We start from the raw sequence: 22890 nt of genomic DNA, 5'->3' as shown, positions 1-22890 counted from the left end.
TGGACTATTCGTGCGCCCGTGACGAAGAGGAGCCATTTGGTTACTGACATCGGGTGGGTGAGAGAAAGTGATTCCGTCGAAGGCGCTGATTTAGCCAAGATACAAGCTGCCAAGCGTTAACACACAGATTTCCTTAGTAATGCAGCGATGTACGGAGCTCCTTGTCCTAACAAGCTGATGTCGCTAGCATATTAACAACAAAACAACACATGGACAAACCCAACTAAGGTGATAATGTCAGTGATGATATCAGTACGGTTTTGGTGACAGTGAAAAACACTCGAGTGATTACTCTGAGTTTCACTTTTTTGAATGTCCTAGCTATCGGTTTATTTCTTTGTGTGTCCTAAACCATTAATATGACCGGTTGATAGCTTCCGTCTGCCTACGACATTGACACGATGCACAACGTGAATATATATCGTCTACTATGGGCAATATCCTGTACATAACAAGGCCAACAGTAAGACCTATATATATATATATATAAACTCACAGTGAGATACTATACAAAGGGGCATCGTTTTATCATATAGAATCAAAACATTACGATCATCAAAATTTTTCCGCAAAAAACAGCTCCTGCACGATCTAGTAGTACTGTGCACGCTGGCGCCACAAACTGCGTCTGGTAATAAAAACGATCGCCGCACCTATGAAAGAGAAGCAAGAACACTGATGGCTGTGGATTTTAAGTACAAGTTATTGTGTCACTTGTTTTCGGTCCGATGCGAAAAACATAGGTGTGTACAAGGCAAACACCTCTACAGTGGACAGACAGCCTTTAGGGAATTGGTCTCGCAATTTCGCTATATTTGGAAAAAAAAAGTCGATCATACCTTGTCTTTTCTTCTTCGCATGAAGTTGACCAAACAAGCGCTCGTTTCTCTCCTCGCTCGGCTTTTCCTTGGCACATCTTAACAATTCTATACAATCATCAATTGAATGAGAACGATAACGCAAGCCACAAAACGCTCTACTTTGCTTACTGACGACTTTCGTTCAATACTTTGCCATTGTGTATATATATATATCTTCGGATGGTTTTATCAGTCAGCGAAGTTTGAGCGCTCTATCTCGGTTAACACAATCTGGACCTTTAGCAGGCCTTAGCATGATACGCGGAGTGAGTACTGAGAAACCTGATGAAGCCAATTATATTATAAAAAAAATCTAGTAAATTGCTTGATTTATACTATTTGAAGTTCTGCTGCTTTTATCATAGCAACTGAAATTGACGGATTCCGGTAGAAAGTCATCTCGCCATTTCTTTCCCACCGTGGTTAACTATCGAGTAGCTAAGTACTTTAAGTAACTCGAATGGGACAAGGCTGCTTTGATGACATTCATCTCTCCAATGGTTAATTCAAAAATCAAGCAAATTAAGATCCGTGGTATATAAAAGCGTCTGCTTGCACAAAATATGGGTTAGTTGGTCGCATAAACTGTGTCCTGTTTGATTTTTTTTTTCTCTATCTATTAGTTATCAGAACCATCGAATGCACACTTAGTCATCAAGCCTATACTGGCGAGTAAAAGTCTGGTGAGCGGCTTTAGAAAATAGTAAATAACTACTGCTGAGCTCCTACTATTCCGACCCGACAAATTCATCGTATATTCGAAGAAACATGTACAGTTTGTGCCGTTTACAAGCACCAGATGGCAGTCGAGAGAGTTTTGCTACGCTACCTCCTTCAGCCGCTAGTTACTTCTCCGCTCTGCTGAAATCGTCTCGGATGAGGTATCATAGATAACTAGAAGCGTGTCCTCTTAAGTAGTCGAGGTTCAGATCCGGGATTTTTGCCTGGAGCTCTTTTTGGTGATGTACTTTTTTCACGACATGCTTCGGTTTCCATTTAGGATACATTAGACATTGCTAAACATGTGGAAAAAATATTTTGTAGTCAGGGACGGTGGGCATCAGTTAACTGGCGGTTCAATAAGTGTTTGGTGTTAACAAAAGCGTTTGTTCGATGATTTATAGATTAAGGCTGAGATTCTGATAACATAAATAAATAGGACGCTTTGAAATTAAATAGAACAAACACGTTAAGGATGATATCAGAAATTATGATTATAAATTACGATCGCTTATCTATAAGTACGTTTTACTTTTGAGAAATATTTAGTGTTAGATATCGTCGGTGTTGATATCGAAGTCATGGGAAGCTCAAAAGGGTGACGTTCCATTTCAACTGATATACGTAAAAATATTCACATTACGTCAACATAGGAGAACAGACAAAAGCTAAAGTTGTAAAAAATAAAAAAAAAAACTTAAGCATTACTTGTGAGTGTACGAGGAGAAAAACGACACGGGACTCAAACACTCGCTTCTGATTTACCCCTGGTCGTTGTTGTTGCTCGTGACTGACCTTCCGGAAGGGGTATACAGAGATGTAAATCGTTATAATAGGCTGTGGCACACAGAAGATAGTACTGGACGATCAACGTATCCAAAGCGTGACCAACGTGGTCGAGGGAAAAATCCTCTTTATCATAAACAGCTCGGCCTTTTGAGCCGTTGCTCCAGCTCATTCCGGAATATAAAGGTAGCAGGAATAGGTCGATTCGCTGCGGTGGTTTTCCATTTTTAGCGCTTCTAGCAAAAAGAAGATTTGCCCTGGACAGCAGAGTGAACACTAAAAGGTACGAAAGAACGGTCGACATAAAAACAAGAGTAAAGAATAAGTGCTGCTATTACGCTGAGAGTGACTTTCGATTCGAGACCGCAATTACTTATTTCTCGACAAAGTATTGAGCTTCCAAAATTGGCACTTTGATTTTAAATATGGGCGATCTTTTCGATATCTATTTGTGTATGCTTCTATGGCATGGCTCGCAATTCCTGGTTTTGGCGGCCAAATACTCAGATCGTGCCCATGTTTGCGTTTACGACAGTGTTTTTTGCGCGACGTCAGATTTCGGAACGAATGACACATACAAAAGGAGACGTGACAAAACGCGGATTAGAATTTAAAAACGGGACCAATGGTAGTGCATGTGTAAAAGCGATGTTTATTGCTATCACTATAATCGTCTCTTCGCTATATGGGCAGTTACGTTCCGGATCATCGTTGTCTCCTTTGTTTCCTGGGGCCTATTTATCTGAAAATTAGTCGATTTGCTGGTAGAAAGTAAACCAAGCACGTCCGCTGAGGCTGAAAACGGAAAATCGAGCGGCGTGTCTTAGACAAAAGGCAAAAAACCTTTAGCGGCCTGAAAGCTTTCTGTATTAATGCAGAAGAAAAACTTCCTTTCACGCCCAAGTGACAAACAGTTAATAAAAAGCTTAATATCTAATAAAAATAACTTAATGTTCAACTTACTTATCGATGAACGGAATAGGGTAAATAGGCTTTCGTCTGTTTCAATATTTGAAGTACTAAAAGGAAATTCATGTACATCTAGGAAACGGGACGAGTATCGTGGATTAAATGTAAAATTTATATTCTATCATACAACAGGGCTTAAAACTAACATGGTGGCCGATGCACTTATGGTCAAGTTAGGCACAGGCATCTTTTTTTCCATCACGCTGACCCTGTTCGTAGCGTCATTTTCGAATTACTAATTTAATTATTACTATATTTTTATAATGCTATGTTATGTCTATATTCGGACCAATCAATAGAGTTGGATGGGTGATTTGTTGCTTTCAAAATCTATAATTTTAGCTTTTGCATAACTATCAGCACTGTGAATGTGAAAAGCAAGCTTGAATTTTTATTACGAGTAAACCAAACGCATCTTCTCGAGGAGCTTATATTGCAAACTCTTAATTACCAGTCTATCTATATTGTTTTTTTTAACGCCGCAGCATAAAATTCAAGGATAAGGTAGAAAAATATTGTCAAGTGCGTAGGAGCTTTAAGGTGTAAATAGCTATATTTTTTTTAAGCTACTCACTCTGTTAATGCCATTTTAATCATCCACTACCCAAAATCAACCGGAGTACCACAATAAACATAGAAAGACGGATAGATGGTCCGTAAGCTTTAGTTGCCACTGCTCAATTAGCTCGACTGTAACTCACTTCGTAAAGGAGGGGAGAAATGCAAGCGCAACCTGATCGTGGTCGCGTCCTTTTTACCGTTGCCGTCATAATGGTGCCCGTTAATGCTTTTTCTTTTTCATTTATTATAATTATTATAGTATAGCTTACATCTTCGCGCTTTTCCTAACCCCGTAGCCAGACGGTCAGTCGAGTATTCGTGCGGTCAATGGCTACATATGTGTGTTCGTCTGCTTGAATACTCAACAAAGCTCTCCCTTTCATTTTCCTCCGCAGTGGAGTAAATAAGTGTGTACATTACAGACGGCATTCCGGTGGGAACTTTCCAGAACGGGATACGTAGGCTTTGGAGATATCTTGTGGTTATATTTATAGCAGACTAGCAGCAGATAATGCACCTGAAGCAGCGCCGGACGTGAAGCTCGAAATATTCATTCTGTCAGCAGTTTATCTTAACCTTAATCTCTATAGGCGGATGCGGGCCCTGAGCCCTGATGTTTCGAAATTAATCTAGTCTCATTTGTTTACTATTGCTGATGCGAACGTGTGGCTTTTTGTCATCAGAACGCTACGCCTTTTTGCGTTCCACAAAAAGCACAGAGAGCGTCGACGCCTATGGAGTCCAGCGCAAGGTGTCATCGTTATGAGGGACCAATTGTTAGATACTGAACAATGGGTACTCGCCGTAAAGGCCTGTTTTCCTTACTGCACGAGTGAGCATCGTTTATGTGACTGTGGATGTCTTTACCACGATAAGAAGCTCTGATAAAGATAGACGAAGTAAATCAGGCAAAAAGGGAAAGGGAAAGGACGGATAACCGAGTGGCGGCGGTAGTGGCGGTCGCGGAGGCGGTAACGATGATGTGGTCAGTAGTAAGAGTGGTAGTCACTACACTTGCAATGTCGTATCACATCTCCCTGATTGCCCCGCCGGCCATACCTTGCTTTCCACTTCTGGGATATTCCACAGCTGGCGACGTTCGCTGTATATATATATATATATATATATGGCTTGCTAAATACATTAGTAACTCAATGTTTCAACGGTTATACGTTGATTAAATGGCTACAAGGCAAAGTTGTACTTATCAGAATGGCACGTTTTGCAAGTCGCGCAATTCATCTAGAAGAAACAGGAAGAAATAGCAGCGCATCTATGCCTGGAATGCACACAGTGGGTAAAAGCGGCTTGATCACATCGAAAATATGATCACGACAGTTATTCTATAATGTCTGTACTGGACAACCAAGACGGCCTCTCAATAGCTTTAGCTGTGACCTGTATACTGTTGCAGCGTGGTACATGTCACAACCGGTCCTCCCACAGTACGAGGTCTCGAATAAAAATAATCGCAAAAAGGAAGATGGTCATATCGAGCTAACTCAAGGCAGTGCAGCAAAGTCATTTGTAATTTTATGCAAACAGAGCGAAGAGCGGCCTCATTATGATCTCTAAACAGATGTGCAACATACACGACGCTTGCTTTTGTTCTATCGAGCGGCTTTTTCAAGAGGTGAGATATTTAGACGAAGGTCAAGGAGTGATCCAGCCTTAACGTAGCAACGCGTGGTCAGGCTTTGCCACCGCTGTCAGTTCTGTCTTCGGATTGTCTGTTCGCTTGTCGAAAAGTCTTCCTGTTAAGGGTGGTAGAACAGCGATGATGGCGATGGTCGCCGAATGAGCCGATCGATGTCTGTTTTTGCCATGCTTCCGTAGCCGTTTTAGGGCTGAGGCTGTCGCCGCTTGCTTTCGACGTTCGGCGATCATCGACGATGGTGTCCGGCACGATTTCCCTGTGAGGATGATATGTTCGTTGTTGCAGCAGGTAGGTTCAATCCAGCACCGAACCCTTAGCCTGTCGTTGGCGGTCTTTGTCGCCGCGTTCCACTCGAGGTCGCGATGTTTCGTCATCAAATGTCGCTTTCTCGTTCGCAACGCCGCCTCGTCCGTCGCCTTTGACTGCCGCGGCAGCGGCGGTGCGTGCTTGTCGCCGTGATGCTGGTGGCAGTGGCCGCCAGCGACACTAGCACGTCGCTCTGCCGTTGCCACCGTCGTTTCAAGACGCCCCTCTCCGACGCCGGTCGACATTACCACTACCGTCAGGATCATGGTTCCAAGCGGCTTTGCTTGGGTTACCAGCGGTTAGCTGCGGCCACAGCTACACGGTATCCTTTTCCACTCACTCGCTCTCTCTGACCGTCCTCGTCTCCGCGAGCTGACCACGAGTAGACATAGCCATGGCGTAGTAAAGGCACACAAATAAATTATTCATTGTCAGCGTGTCCATGGCCAAGCGGAGACGGACGGCGCAGAGTCGACGACTCGGTCAGCTCGAGTTAATACAGATCCATATTGCGACCCGCTTTGGTGATTATCATAAGTACGATTGCGACAGGAACTGTTCGAGAAGTTGTGGCAGTAGGAGTGTAGCAATAATAGTAGAAGTCGCAAACGACAGGAGCGAGACTGAAGTGAATTAACGGAGAACCGATCAGATAACGAGCAGCGACACCGACGGCAAACGACCGAATGAACGCATTACTGAACGACGGCGGCGGCTGCAGCAGCGGCAGCGACTGAAGCAGCAGAAGGATAGCTGGTGACGGCGGCGACGATGATGATGACGACGACAACAACAGCAGCAGCAGCAGCAGCAGCAGCAGAGGGAGTTGCTGCTGCTGCAAAACGCCGTAAGGGGCGTGAGACGGCTGTCGACGGTTGTTAGTTGCTGACCCATTGAATAGCACTTAGCGTAGCTGCCGCTATTAGACTGCCACTTCAATGATCAACCATAGCAGATAGATAGATCGCTTTTTATTGTGAAGATGGCGCGCATGGGCCGTAGGGACGATTGTGTTGTTTGTCTTAAAGTTGGTTTAGCGAAATATTAGTATTAGCAGTGATATTGTTCACACGAAGCGAACTTTATCCGGGAGACGCAGCGAACGCTGCTGGCGTTGTTGCCGCTTTCTTTTGGCCAGAGATTGTGAGTGGTCAGAGGTTGACCAACGGTAGAATCACCGAAGCTGGAAAAATGGTTTAAATCACACTTTCAAAAGAGTGGTCCGGGTTCGATTAACAAGCTGTTACCATGGGTCTGTCATGAAAATACGGCAGACGGTACGTTGAATCTGTAGAAGTTATCTAGCCGCTCAATAGCAGAGAGTCATCTTATTTGAGAAAGAGGAAGCAATGCAATAGGTAGCTACTGGCCTTCTTCTGACGTATATTCCGCGTTAACAGGTGTAAGGCTTCAGTAAGCTTACAGTGGATATGTAAGCGTATCCATAGGGTCGTATATATTCGTGTCGGCGCTTGAAACCGGACTGTTCAGCTGGCCTTTGGGTCTTCTTTGTTGTTGCCAAGCTATAGCTCCATAACTGGTACGTTGCTAAGGTCGTAGAGCAACAGGCGCCTGCGTTCTCAGTGAAGATCAGTGTTCACTCAAACGATGCTTGTATTTGGGCAACAATACTATCAAATGTTGTGGTCCGCTAAATCTGTGCTTTGATGAGTCAAACTCTAGCTCCGACTCATCAGCTTAAACATCTGTGTGCACCTATGATGTATCTGTCACTTGCTAAAAACTGAAATTGTGAAACGGGAGTATAAGGACGTCAAAGCGTACGAATTTTGGATAGTGTGTGATGCCGACTAGTGGAACTTTACCGGTGGTGATCCAGTGCCCCGTATCATATTGGCATAGTTTGCTGTTCTACCGCGAAAGCGCGCGACAAGCCCGTTTAATTAGCGAGAACCGTTCGGTTGGTATTGTGATGAGCAACATACTATCAGGCTCCGATCGCGCTTCCTGCCATCGCGGACAAATCGCGAGAAGTTTTTTTTGCTTCGAACTCACCTAGTAGCGGCAGCAGTAGTTATCGCGGTTCTTTAGACTTTCACTTAGGTCACGTACGTTTCGCATGTGATAGGACCTCCAGTTAGAACCTCATCACTTATGACACGTTTAAGCTGCGTGTTATTTGACAAATTTTGTACACTGTGCAGGCCGCCGCTTTCGGCCCGTATCCTGAAGACGACATATGGAGAGCAAAGAGGCCCTGAGTTGCTGGAATTCATATCGACTGGAATATTGTTAAGATGTCTGATGCTCGCAAAACATTTGCGTGCACGCAATTCCTTAAAGCTGCGCACAAGCACAACAGCAAGACGACCTCTAACTAATGGATACCGCTATGAATGGTCGATCCGTCGGTCCTTCGAGTCGTGTTTCAAGTAGTGTTCATTCTTGTGCTTCATGACACGGATGTACGCGTGCGTGTTTATGGATGAATTACTGCTTGCGTCTGCATCCGCAATCTCTGCATTGCCCGCGGAACGTCGCAGCTTCCCGTATGTGGAAGCTGTTATGGATACAACCGATGGATATGGGCCTTTCGTTAGCCAAAATCAAAACCCGGTAGATGTTTTGATTCCGCTTCATATGGCGGCCCAAGGACCTGTGCCTCAAGATAGTTTGTAAGTGAGGAAAATTATATCTATTCGTGCCATATCTTCTAGGTGCGCAAAATGCATTGAGGCTCGAGTTAAGTCGAAATTAACTAATTTTCTTTTCATTACTAATTCTTGAAGGGATTCATTGTTAGTTTCCATCTTTCGCATAGTCGTTAGACCCGTGACAGAAAATCGCACAAAAAGGAGCAGGTATCATAATTATAACTGCTCCCTTTTGCTGCATAACCATTATTGTTAGGTCAGATTGTACCAGTAAGTGTGGGTGTTTTCTGCTCCGGCAACGGGAGGTATCTCTCAATGTGTTTCTATTCTAGTCACTTCATTTACAAACAGGACATAAAGGATCTAAACCGGATATGAAGCGGGATCTTTGAGTGAAACTACGTTGAGTTGTCTGCAGTATTTTGAAAGGAAGTGTGATAAAAATCGGATCAAGACGTCATACCGAATTTAATTGCTATCTGCTTATCTATCTGAAACCGTGAAGCAGCAAAGCATCATGGCTTGTCTATCTTGATGTGATGTTCCCTTTAGCAGCCAGCGAGAGGAAACTATAGATATACATTTACTTGAACCTTTGTCAGCGAACATAGGTGGCCCAGCGAATGGGTAAGAAGGAACAGACGACGATGAGTCTAGCTAGTTTACCTGGCTCGATGGCGAGTCAGCTTAACGTTTACATTGCTGGCGTTGTGTCGGTTCTAGCATCAGCCTACTATGGGTAGTTTATCGTCACCTTACTATGACTGGAAAAAAGTGATAGTACGACCATCAACATGGACACCGCGCCGATATCGGCACAATCCAGCTGGTACTGCCTGACGGTGGAGGAGCCGCCGTTTGTCGCTCCGCTGAATCAGTTCGCTTTTCGTTGGTCCTTTCTTTTTTTCATTTTCGACAATTTGCCAATGTTTTGACGATAGCTTATCTAAAGGGTCTTGCTCGACAACATTGCCGTCAGGTAGTGTAATCAGATGATTGAAGGTTGCGGCATACGGCTCTGTAGAGTTGATTTGGTAGCCAACCTTCATATAAATGTTGTTCACGGTGGCCATTCTACTCGAGGCACTATTAGGAACAATTTAAGCAAAGTCAACGCGCGCAAGAGCAGATAAAAAAAAACATACAATGGTAACTTTAAGGGCGTTAATGCTAATGGTTAATGGTAATCCTAAAGGCGTTTATATGTGAAATAAAATTGTTTGGCCTAAACTAACACACAGCAAAATATATGCGCCTGAGATATTCTTGAAGGAGCCCTGCCGACTGAGACTTGCCGTAAAAATGAAGGATGCGTCTGCTTCGACGATTCTCTCCTTTGTCACTGTCAATGCAGGTAAGGATGGCCGCGCAGTGCACTTTTAACTGTCTAATTGCAAGGCCTTTTACTTCTTCGACGAACTATAACGATGACTCGGAAACTAGTGACGACAATGAGTCGTCGTTTAGAGTGTTCGGTCGGTCAGACGACTGATAAAAAGTCGGACGAGTTGGCGACGCCATCAGCCGACCAGAAGACAAGAGGACAGGCGCGGGCGACACTCGCTGTACAAAACGCATGTAAACTAGTTTCTATTTTCTGTAGTGTTCCAAGACCGACCACATCGGTGTGATTCGATTTGACTGAATAATAACAACAGAATTTTGTTCGTTCCGTGTGCTAAATTTATAGGATGCACGTGTGTTATGCTTACTTAATGAAAAAGTTTCTAAATTAGCTTAATAACTGAGCAAGTTTCCTTAAGTTGATCATTATGTAGTGCATTACGAGGGATGCAGATGAGTAACGGACGTATATAGCTCTACAAAAGCCTGCGAGAGTGTTTCTATTGAGTGGAGCCGGTTGCCATAGATTTCAAGCTATGGATCTGTAATCATGTAGTGGTAACGAATTTACATACTAAATGCGGTGATCTAAATTCAAAATCAGTCGTAGAGTTATATTGTTGCCTGTTTGACGCCAGCCACTTAAAGTAGCATTGCTCGAAAAAGAGAAAGCTCAAAACACTAGCTAGGAAAAGACTCCACGATGCGATATTATTCCTGGCTGACCCCTATTTTAAATCTGTGTAAATCAGCTTACATTGATATTGAATTGGCATGCCCTCTTCACAGATCATCAACCTACCCTTTATCAGGTTCTGGCTATTCCAAACCTTTTTACATCTAAGAAGCACGTTTTTCACGTAATTCATTTTTCTTTAGATTGACACTTTCATCGGAAAATGTCATCGTTTTCTATCCAAACTTCTGCCAACGTCTTAGTTTTTACAAAAACACGCGAACTCTCATTGGCTATTTATCGACACGAAGTAGTGTTGACGCGCATATATTTACAAGTATACAAGTCGACATCTTACGATTGCACTGTAGAAGATGGCAGCCGCTCTGAAGTTCGGTTGCTCGAAAGGTTTTAGCCTCACCTTAACAGCACTTCGGTCAAGTCAGTTTCCAAAGAAGTTACAACCGGAACACTTTGCCATCATCCCTGGCAGCCTTAGTCTGCGTCTTCGTATTGTAGGCAGTTAGGACTCATGCTTGTTTCACAGGCACGAGTTTTTACTTACACAATATGTCGCATAAGTATTGCTAAAGCCTTTCACACATAGAACACCGCTCTCTTTCGCAGAGGGCATGGAATCAGTCTGCTTTGATATAAATATCAAAGGTCTTCGTGTGTTCATTTAGACATAGGCGCATGATCCGCAAGTGAAATCTAGAGAGAAAAGGCTGAAATAACTATTGTCTGTTGCGTGTTGTTCTAAGTAGTACTCGTACAGGCCTATACTACTGCCTATATATAGACCTAATTAAAGCACTGACCACCAAAATATATAGAGGCATCTATGTTGGTATTGGGATACCCACGATGTGGCGTCATGACATATACTGCCATTACCTTCGACTGAACCTTGCCACCCGTGGCCCTCCTGTGTGTCGTGAACTCCTTAGACCACCGACTAAGCATTACTTGGGCTATCTACTCGTTGATCAAGTTCATATAGTATGTTCGTTATCTACTGTTTCTGTGACAACTGACACGTCTGTTCCGCCGGGAAACGTGGCAGCCACATCGAATTTGAGATCTTCCAGATCTCCCCGCATGGCCGTAAACAAATATACTACGAACATATGTTTACATACGCACTAACAAGGAATGTTAGCCGCATGTAGTTCGTGCCTTTGCCTACATGCGGCTGAAACAAATATCACTGGACAACCCAATAGACTTCAGCTGATAGAGACTTTCTGCTTGTAATACTCACTCATACTGCTGGAGCTGCAAACTGCAAAATGTTTCCAAGGGTTCCTGACGTCATTTCCTCTCTTTTATCTCGACTCTCTTTTCCGTAGCCATGAAGTATCACTGTTTCGTTCGTCTTGTTCAATTTCCTCAACAGCTTAGATAAATGTAAAGCTATATACCCGCTTGCCTACTTAGATACTTACCGTTACGTACTAACCGTTCTCAGGACGTTCAAAGACCTACTGATGCTGCTGCGAACTGTCAACATTAAGGTCGCACGACTCTAGAAGAATAAACGCAGTAAATAACAATGCCAAGACAGATAGAAGAATATTCTTAGGGAAACACGGCACCCCATGTCAGGGACTGTGTAGTTGCAGTTTCAATATAGACTGTGATTCGAAAGATTTGCGCTACGACTGGCTAGCAGGACGTGTATGGAATCAAACTTGTGGATCAGACTTCGTCTTTCCCGTTGACAGTAAATGGAGCGGTCAATCTGCCATAGAACCCAGTATTCCGAAACTCAGTAGTTCAAAACGAGTGTGCACAGGCACCAAATCAAAACGAGACCCTATAATCTCCAAGCGTCTAAATCGTAAGCGGTGATCTCGTATTAGGCCATGCCTATTCGTTGCTTTCCGTAGATGGCACTCCTCTTTCAGCAGCCGCTATAGAAAGTTGGTTTTTGTTCCTGTTGCTAAAATGCAGTGAAATAATACAGATATATAATAAGCTTTAGGCGATTGTATGATAATTACACCATCAGCAGAAACCGAGCAAAAATCACTGTCTATGTGAGTAAGCGTTATTGAAAAACCCTGGCAGATCCTCGAACGACAGCGTCAACCGCCTAACGGCATCTTAGCATACAATGAATTTGCTATTTCGATGTAAAAAAAATAAATGAACAGACATGCCATTTTGAAATTGTTCGCTAAAAATGTATATAAATAAACTTTGTTATCTTTAATATTTCTAGACGGTCCTACTTATCCGTATGTCACTGCCGCGTTAAGCCTATGCTAGCTAGAAAATTTTGTAATATCGGTTGTTTTGTCAGTCTTACCTAAGCATTCGTTTATATATAATTAAATTAATTATCATTTAAGACTACAATCGTGACCGGCTCATTTCTATACAATTACGCGATCCACCTTAAGGGAACTTCTATTGAACTTCTATTTTAGTTGCTATCGATAAATTTTCGTTTGTTCCTTCGACTACCGAGGAGAAAGGTGTTACGCGTCGTTGAAAAGTATCTCCCTTGTTATGCTTCGTTATCAGGTGTTGTTTGACTAGAAAATTTCACCTGAGTTCGGGCTTCAAAAGTGGGTTTGTCGAGGAGCAAAGGCAGCATTGGTGACATTTGTCGCTCGTCTTTGACGGAGAAGCTGCGAAATGATTCTGGATAGATATGAGGCGCACGATAAGAACACAGAAACAACTTGCTCTGTTGTTGCAGCGCATTCTACTCGACTCTTGATCGCCTTGAGTCACTTTTGACGGAAGATAATTGCTAGATGAGCTTATATCACTTTCACACATAAGTCTTCACCATACGTTTTCTAGCAAGGCCGACATGCCCGTTTCGGCAGCTGAATTCAGGTTGAAATGCTGTGATTTGAACAAACAATAATAACGCTTCCCTTCATCCTAGAGCAAGAAAAACACTTGACTAAATTTATAAAATATATTTAAATAGCTGTTGGTGAATAAATTTGTTGATATGTTCATTATTTGGACCAAAGCACGCTTATGTATAAGTGGCGAGTGCCGTGTGCTACGCTCGTTAAAGCTTCTTTCCAGCAAACGGCATTTACGCACAGCCTGAATAACGAGTACTCACTGAACACTGAATAATAATGCGACTAGTACTCTCTGTCTCTCTCTCACACACCTCTCTCTCTTTCACACACTCTCTCTCTCGCTCTCTCTCCCTCTCCTTTAGAGGTAAACTGTTCGTTTCAGAGGTCTAACTAGATGAAAGGCCCTATTCTGTTGGTGGTCGAAGACAGTGGTCGTTTTCCAGGAAGATCGTTCGTCAAAAGTGATTCTGTCAGTTGCGTATACGCCCTTCAGGTGTGATCGTCTTGATTGCGCTCTACATTCAAAGAACGTGTTTATGAATATCTAAATGACGTTTGTTACAGGTGGCATTTTGACAAACGAACGAGAGTTTCCGATTTTACCTCATCCATGCAAATTATGCCCCCAGATTCATTTAATAATTGCTTGGAATCCTAACCAAAGTATAAATTAATTTGATTTCCACTTAGAGTTTCCTTGATTTACCTGCAAGCCGTCATTCTGTCGATGCATAACAGAAGCGGCAAACGTTTTCGTAGGTAATTTGTTCGAAGTTGGCACGAAATTGCGGAAGTGAAGAATCGCGGAACGGCCCCTGCCCAGCCCCCTTGCGCGGGAGAAGGACAGAAATAAAGAATACGACAGACGCAGCGGGGTCGTCATCCCTACCTTATAGGTCGTCATTATTTTGAATTAATCATAGCAATAATAATACGTAATACCCTCTTAAGCGGGAAAGAAGAAACATCAGATGAGCCTGTTGCTGCTGCGTAGCAGGTACCCGGAAGCCTGGCACGCATCTCCATTTCTCGTTGCTGTTCGCCGTTCCCGAAGAACGTGAGCAGCGGCGGATAGAGCAGTTAAGTCACCGACAGATAGGGTCATCGCGTTGATGAGAAGTTGTCCTCTAAAAATACTGAGCTGCGTCGTACGTGTACACCGCACTGACTGTTCATAATGTTAATGAGCTGATGATTAAAAACGTAATTCCTTCAGATAATATATGTTGTGAGTAATTGGAAAGGCAAATTGTTCATAGATTGTGTTACTTCGTTTCGTTTCTCGTTCGTAGTTAATTTTTCACAGAAAAATTCAAGAACTAGCATAAGTACCTCACGGGGGGAAGGGGGTTCATACAAGTTGAGTTTGTTGAGTGCGCTTGGTCTAGAGGCGATGGTTATGTTGTTCTCTGTTGTCACTATTGTTAGCTTATTGTCGTTATCGTTAGAGGCTGATCAGAGGAAGTGATTTGATTCTTCTAGGCATTTTAGCAGTGGCAACAGCAGCAGTAGCAAATCTATTTACTGTACTAATCTTGGTCCGGTGCCATCTAGCTCGTACCCCCCGACGTTCGTGAAAGTCGCGTCGCACTTCCTGATGGAATTTTACGCCGTCATTTTTGACGCCACGTGACTGCCGTTCGTCTGGTCCACCTTTGACTACGTTACCGTTTGTGCCAGTACAAATCGGCAGCGCTAAGACCTAGAAATTTGACGCGTCGTGCCTGCCTGTCTATCTGTCTGTTTATATATGTATGTGCGTTTTCTTAAAGAACTCCCTTAACTGAAGATAGTCACAAGGCAGTTTCTGGGGTGTTACTCGTAGGTGCCAATGCCACCACTATAGTCAGCCGGGTGGTTGGCTGATAAAAACAGCGTTATAAGTGTCGACCATTGATGGTTATGGTGCACATATCTATCTAATGGCGTTTATAAGCATTGTGATGATGTGCTAGTTTTGACAAGGGCCTTTGACGGGAACTTTCAAGTTCAACTTTTCTGCGTTAACCAGAGTGCGCGGGTGAGCGAGCGAAACACATCTAGATACTGGCTGTTAGTGCTACTACACACATATCGTTTGTATCACAGCGCAGATTGTCAGATGGCAGACAAACAGCGAGACGAAGTAGTTTGCCAAATGGAACGACTATGATCCAAGTTAGTCGTGACGATTTATCGTGTTGTATATGCACGTAGATATAACAAAAGCTCTTCACCTATTACTGCGACAAAGTTCGAGCGCATGAACAGGAAACGTACTCTATTAGTATCGAACGATTATAGAAAAGAACGTCATCTGTATATTGTCACGGTGCTCCTAACAGGCAGAGCGACAGGGCTGCTAAATTGGGTGCGAACGACTGTCTCTGCTTCTGCAGTATGATAATGAATTTCATTATACGACAACAACGACAGACACATGGTGACTCGTTTCATGACCGAGAAGTGATACTTCATGCTTGAAGTGGTAATTAACTGCGAAAGTAATAGGCAGGTATATAGGAAATGGTCGTAGTGCGTCAAACTTCTAGGCTTGTAATTATTATTACGAAGCTAGATTGTGATCGAGCAACCAGTTATACTGTCATATACATCTACATCTGAGAAGGGTACCAACGACATGCGCGCATCAATACGCTTTGCCCCCTTTACTTCGCAAGCAGTCATAAGCAACTGAGCGACACTGTTGCCATTAACCGTGGCGGGGGCGGATTCGCCTATGCCAGTGTATACTTGCAGCAATATTGTTGAAGGCTTGTGTGAATGTAGCAGCTTTGATCAGCTGGCGAATTCCCACTTTAGATCTAGTAATCGGTTACTTAGCGTACTTCCACACGAGTAATCGATCGACATAAATGTATAGCATTTGCTTAGTTGTTTTTTTTGGTCTGTTGCTTTATTACATTGAAAATAGCGTTGAGTGAATGTATGGCTCGATTATTGATGTGTAGAGAAATGGGTTTCGTGATTATGCGAGGTCAGCCATCCGGACGATGTTTACAGCCAGGCTATTTCTGAAGAAACTGTGAGAGAACATATATTTTTGGCCAGTAGAGCTTGTAATTATAAAATTTGTTATTGTTTTCTATTCAAACAGTTGTCTACTGCGACAGAGAAGCTAAGACGATGCGAACCGCATTACCATTGCCAGTTCCCGTCTGATTAAAAACCAACACCCAGGTTTGATATTTGCTCATAATAACAACAACAACAACAACAACTGCTACGCCTACTTTATAACTGTGAAGTAAATGCGTCAGTGGATTATTTTATTGCCGCATATTGAGGTGCCTGAGCTTGCGGTGATCGACCGTGCAACGTTATTTGAACCCGTACAAATGAAAAGCATGAATATTTATCAAACAGAAACTACAAATTCTAGTCATATCGTTACACAAATTATAAACAATACAGAAGAGTGTTTACCGTCGTTTCCATGCCTTCTACATTGTTTCGAATGTATGTCTGCTATAACAATCGACTGCCATATCGAACAATATTGTTATGACCGAAGGAATCTTTTTTTCGCATTTGTGATTCCGTACGACCGCAGGCTACTGTCGTCTGCATTTGCCTAGCAACCTGACAATGATTTAAGTTTGTATAATCATCTGGAATAAAGCAAACTTGTTACAAGCCAGATAATTTGAGCGTTGAACTTAATATTGCGAATCAATCGATTATTGAGCAGAAAAAAAAAAGTGACAATTGGCTGGCTGCAAAGTGTAGGGGGTCAGACTGCCAACTGGAGTTATTCACAGAATGTCCCAATATGTACTTGAACTTCCTAATATTCTCTTGTTTTTGTATTTTTGTTGGAGCGGATCGTAAGAGACTGTCCGAAATAAGCTTCAACCTTGCTCTTTCCTGAAAAATTATAAACGCGTCCCTTAAAGTTCGTACTTTGGCTCTAATTTTTGCGGCAGTATCTGCTTATATTTTTAGGAGGTGAATGTTGGTCCACCCTTGGATCCCAAAAAGCAATGTTTTACATTCATTTCCTAATTAAATGAAAGTTGATCGATGTTTGGCAAAGACAGTGTTTCGACAATAAAACACTGACACATTCAGCTCTTATCGTCTGGCTATGGGGCCAGCCTTCTATTTGTTAACGAAGTTTGACAGAAAAATAAGACTGACGAAATTTGATCAGATAAAGGGAATATTGCATTTTAATTTGTAGCTGAAAACTACGAGTGTCGAAACAGTATGACAAAGGTCATCGTTTACGAACAAACAGACATTGGACACATATAGGAAATATGGACTTACGTAGAGAAATTATACTAAAAAAATGCCTACCTTCACGAGTCGAGCCCTCGAAGATATCTTATAATTTTTGTCGTTTGTCCAGTACGTTCGCGCCACTCGACACTTTCTTTCCAAGATTCTGTCCCGTTGCATTCGATCGAACTCCCTAATTGTAGGTCAATAGGAATCATTTTTGTACATGCACATTTAGATGGATTAGGAAATTTTTAACCGGCGTGATTTTTCATACGTGTGCTATCGTCTGAGTGTTTTGCACACAATCAACATGGGTACGAAGCATACTTAGATTTCAATTACGAGGGACGTACGAGAATATACTAATTATTGTTAGACGAACCGGTTTACCTTGTGTTGGTTAAAACAGTAAGTAATACTAGGGTGTATCACATGATTGAGTTAGTATGCGAGCAAAGCGTTTCTCACGTGGTTTCAAAGAAAAAAAAAAAAAAAATATATATATATATATATATATATATATATATATAGAAATAAAAGGATTAGCAATTACAAAAGTCAGGGTGCTATATCCAGTTCTAAAAATTGGGTTTGTTGCTTAAGCGGCGATCATTTCGACTGGTAGCCTATACCCTAACCGAAAAGCATATATGTTTTAGCCCGCAATTAACTAGTGAACAACCCAGTACATGATAGAATGTGATATAAAAATGAATCTTCTCTTCGTTTATTTTTTAACATGTCTGATAGTGCGAAGGCTTAAAATGTTTCTACTCGGTGAAGTTTAAAGCTTAACTCGAATAATTCACTTCATCCTCTATGGGAAAACGGGGTTTCACACGTAATCGGTCTAATTTTCTAATCAAGCCCGAAAGACATTCAGCAAACATTCTCACATTATAATGGCAGCTGATTTACATTGGCTTATCATAATTTATTTGCATTTTGTATTATGATTTTTTTAATAAAGGTAAATATGTGCGAACTAGGTTGTTGTGATGGTTATTCAATTTTATGTCCAATTCAATAGTATCACAAAGATGCAGTAGCCCAAGGTACCGCCTATTGTCCACGCCTTAGGGAGTTCCCAAACGTGTCCCCTGATATGCCTACTCTTCTTTTTTTTTAAAAAGAATAACAATTCAACTAAACGTTGTACAAAAAGATAATTACAGTTTACTATATATAAGTCTCACCAAATTGAGTGCGAATTAAAAAAGAATCTGTCTGAAATTTTATCCAACCCTTGGCCTACCATAAACTCATTATAACCAAATTCATTAGCTAGGATTAGCGTATTGCTTAACACATATCATATTTGGTCAGATTTCCGGACCTGGTCTAACTCCCAGTTCTAATTAACACAAAAAAATAAATGTATATACATCATACTTGATTTCCTGAGTGTACGCCAGAATCATTTAGACTATAACGTACAATGCACCTAGGTACAAAATTAGGACGATTACTAGCAAAACCATTGTTCTGAGACATATTAATATTTATTACCATTACCAGAGGCTTATATGTCGTAGCCCACAAGGTGGTCTGTGAGAAGCAATCGATAGAGCTGGAAGGAAAGTGCTTGTTTATATGGAGAGAGGGCTATGATTATAATCAAACAACATTAGCATTTACAGATAATTACTATCGGGTTAACATCGCCTAAGGTCGTCCATTAAATTTGGATGAAGCCAATTTGATCACAGTGAGGCCTATGTAACTGCCATGGTTATTATGTATGAATATGGCTTAAAAGATTTTCAGTGAATAGTCATGGTCCGGGAGCCAGAAGGCGACGCTCGTGTCAGCTAGTAGGAGCGGTGCGATATGCCGATGCGGTCGTTCATTTTTCTTCAGAACCATGAAATGCTTCTAGTCTGTTATTGCTAGGAATGATGTGTGCTGCAATATACACATATATGCCGCGATTGAGCGTGGAAGTTACGTTACTCCCGAAAACACCACGTCGTTGCTATTCGAGGCCTAGACAATGGATTAGGACGTTGGAGGTGGCGACAGATATCTACGTGCCAGATGCAAAGCTCTTGATAGTGCTTACGACGAAGTTAGAAGGTTTTGAGGCGGATATCAGCAGATTAGATTCTCGTCGGACCAAGATCATCGTTTAACCATCATATGTTCCGCGGCAGATACCCATCAGTAGGCTTCGGTATCGAATCATACGAGACATTGGCTTCTTGCCTAAGTTAAAGGTGGTGGGGTAGTGGCACGGTGTGGAGTTGTCGAAGTTCGAAGTCTAGGCACAGCTACTCGAAACAAAACCTGCACTTGGACAAGCGACCTATCGTAAAGAATATCTAGACGCGCAACGCTTCACGATAGTGGCAGAAAAAAAAATTTGGAGTAGAACAGGCATTGCGGCGTTCTGAGGACGGCGAGAATCCAGTAGGTAATCGGACAACCCAAACCTTGCTCGTTCTAAAGTGGGTGTCATCACACGTTTATAAAACGCGATTAACTTCCCATTTGCTTCTCAAGATAACATTTTCGTACATCGGCAAATAAGTTGCTTGTTTTCGACAAACGTTTAGTACTAAAGAATACTCCAAATAACACTACATTTCACAATGCCATCGAACCCAATGACCTGAACTGCGGAAGATGTTTGCATCTTAGAAGTTCTAAAAGTTAAATAGCATGATTCTTATTAATTAAAGTTATATCGTTACAATAAAGCGAAGGGTCCCATATAGTTCTTATTCGATGTAGCTGTACCATCGATTGATTTTAAAAATTCAAAAAGAAACATAAAAATAAAATTGAACTATATTCGCATTATCTTGATACCTATTTCGCCGCAATCAGCAGCTCACCTGTGTAAGGGATGTTTCTGGTATTTCTGAAGTCTGCCTTCTATTTGGGTATGGTCGTTTAGCCTACAAACGTAAAGTTGACCTTATTTCATTAATTCCTACATTTTCTTACGACCTTGATCAGCCTACGGCACGTATTATATTCCCAGCAACGGAAGCATATCAAAAATACGGCTTATATTTATTAGGATTGTTTCTTCTGTAGCCGCTTTATATAAAAGGTGCAGGCACTAGATCCATCGGGAAGTGTAATTAATCGATTGGAGAAAGACTGCATTGACTATGTTCATTGAATTTCCAACTAGGAATTGACGTTTGCGGTTTCTTGTACCGGCTTTTTGGATTGTTTATGACGAACAACGCGCGTTCTGTTGGACATTCATTCATTCATCCGTTAGATGTTTTGAAAATGAACGATATTATTATTAATTATTTTGTAGTTAGTTTGCAACTCCAGATTAGCTAACACTATTCTTGTTGTTAAATGAATCAATGAAGCTTCAGTGAGAGCAGCGCTAAACCAGCAGACGTTTTTGATTTCACGTGTCTCGTCTTCTCAAAACCCTTCTGCTATTTTCGATAATCTCGTGATTCCAGTTACTGCTCAGCTTTATAATATGCGCCATTCCGCATTCTCATTTCTTCGGTCCCCCCCCCGATTCTTTCCTTCAAAGAATGAGGTAGTCTGGGATGGCAAGGGAACGATGACGTGGAGACTTGCGCCTTTGTTTCGCCAGGCGTAGAAAAGGGGTATCCCAATAACGGGTAAACCTGCAAACAGAGATGATGCCGATCCGGAATGGGGCTGGGGCTGCGAGCTTGGACCACGACAAGAGGGAAGGAGGGACAGGGATTTTGAACGAGCGAAAAGAAGATGTAATGAAAGGGTGAGGAAAGCACGACAGGTCAGTACCAGTGTTTTCCGTTCGTAGTACAGCGACCACCGGAACGCCTAGGGGAAACGAAATAGTGTGGGGTTTGTGGGTGGGAGATGAACGTGGGAGAAGGAATGAAGTTGTTTTCTTCAGATGTCCTTCACATAGTGCATGTTGCTTTGGCTTCTCTCTCTTCAGTGCCCCGACGAACATTCCCTCTCAACACGCGGTCTACTTGATATGTTAGAACTCAAATACGGATGCAAGCGGAAGGCAAGCATGGGGGCTCGTGCGCTTGCCAACGGGGTTTCCGCGGATGTCCATCGAAACGGGCCACACATTGTAAACGGAAACATCGTGTGCCCCAAGTGGTCACAAAGTAGCGGAAAGGGGAATTGCGCGCTACGAGAGAAATCGGGCAGATATTAGTAGGGGGGCTGTGCTCTAAAGAAGGAGAGGAATAACAGCGGCTTTTTGGGTTAAGAGGGCAACAGTGGTGACGATAGTGATGCTGGTGGTAGTGAAGGAACTCGAAGCCGACAGGAAAAGGCCATAGCCTCACGGAACAGCGAAAGACTTGTAGTGCCCTCTAAGACCAAGTAGGCGAGGGCAGACGATGAGTGAAGGGAGTTGATTGGATAGCGGTGGTGGGTAGGCAGTTGGTGACGAATAGAACGGGCTGCGGTGCTGCCCGGCCGAAGAGGGCAGTGCACAAAGTGAATGTTAGTGGCACCGCTGCAATGACGGGGGAAGCGGCTGTGGGTTGGGGAGGTCAAGGAAGGCCGGCAGAGAACCTTGAGCTTGTTTACATTCTCCGTGGAGTCATACCAACGAGGCCTTCAGAATAAACTGATTGCGGTACCGTATGATAATTTAGACAGACTGACCATTGGCAGAGGATTTACCACAGGCAGCCAGGCAGAGACAAGAGTCAAACACTGTTCGGTAAATGAGTGAATAAATGACTCCTGTTGAAGTATGAGTTTCATCCTTCATTTACAAAATCTAAGAGTTACTGGTTTCACTCGAATACATTAACCTTATCACTGATTAAATGTAACATTAGGAAAGTTTGTTAACGTTGTTTTCTTCGTATATGGAGTGGCTCAATGAAGTGTATCGGGTAACTGATGTTCTATTCATTTGAGGTGTTTTTGCTTGGCAAAGCCATATACGGGCTGTTACGCGAGCTGAACTGTTTTTGTGTACTGGGTTATTTTAAGAATACGTACCCCTTGTGGAATATCTTTGCAAAAAACGATCTGATAAAGACTTGTGTCTTCGTAAAGGTCCGAACGGTATCGCAGAGATGCGTATCCACCTAGCTCTTCTTAGAGCTATTTTTCTCGCACTATGTATGTGAAGATGAATGAAGATTGTGTCATCGGATCACCGGACTGCTCTAACAGTGCTTCCTTTACTAAATTTACATTTTAATAAAGAACAGGATTATAACAGTTATTAATTTCTAATGCTTGGTCCTGCGATCGTGATTTCTAGTTTAAGGCTGTACAAGTACTGCGTCGATAGAGTGTAGCTGTTCGATTAAAGTGCCTTACTTTGCCTAGCTAAAGTGGGTATCACAGAAGCATTGGAAGACAGTAGGTTATAGAAGACGGAGGG

At 42.5% G+C, this 22890-nt stretch overlaps 2 protein-coding genes across 6 annotated transcripts in view; one reads left to right on the top strand and one right to left on the bottom strand.

The window, feature by feature from the left end:
- The window catches only part of REPTOR (repressed by TOR), a 97645-nt gene that overhangs the window by 20467 nt on the left and 54288 nt on the right, over window positions 1-22890 (top strand). Inside the window, exon 1 of one of the 4 annotated variants that reach the window (XM_022815636.2) lies at window positions 6791-8495. The exons of the other annotated variants lie outside the window; for them this stretch is intronic. Coding sequence (XP_022671371.1) covers window positions 8275-8495 — 221 coding nt within the window. The 5' untranslated portion in view covers window positions 6791-8274. Of the gene's footprint in view, window positions 1-6790; window positions 8496-22890 lie in introns of those variants that run through there. 4 annotated transcript variants of the gene reach the window in all.
- Window positions 2999-6178, bottom strand: LOC147754212 (uncharacterized). 2 transcript variants are annotated; one of them, XM_086975203.1, is made up of 2 exons: window positions 3910-6178; window positions 2999-3161 (listed from the first exon to the last, which is right to left on the bottom strand). In XM_086975203.1, exon 1 carries the CDS (start codon window positions 6123-6125, stop codon window positions 5568-5570), a length of 558 nt encoding a protein of 185 aa, XP_086831329.1. In that variant the 5' UTR covers window positions 6126-6178; the 3' UTR covers window positions 2999-3161; window positions 3910-5567. The 2 variants fall into 2 exon arrangements, with proteins under 2 accessions (XP_086831329.1, XP_086831330.1); XM_086975204.1 differs by having other exon boundaries at window positions 4037-6178.

Source organism: Varroa destructor, unplaced genomic scaffold, assembly GCF_002443255.2.
Source record: "Varroa destructor unplaced genomic scaffold, Vdes_3.0 BEIS01000007.1, whole genome shotgun sequence".
Lineage (NCBI taxonomy): Eukaryota > Metazoa > Arthropoda > Arachnida > Mesostigmata > Varroidae > Varroa > Varroa destructor.
This window is presented reverse-complemented; position numbering and strand designations above follow the sequence as displayed.

What these genes read in the sequence shown, in the direction of transcription:
- LOC147754212 (XM_086975203.1), bottom strand. Translation starts at nt 6,125, where the DNA reads ATGATCCTGACGGTAGTGGTAATGTCGACCGGCGTCGGAGAGGGGCGT.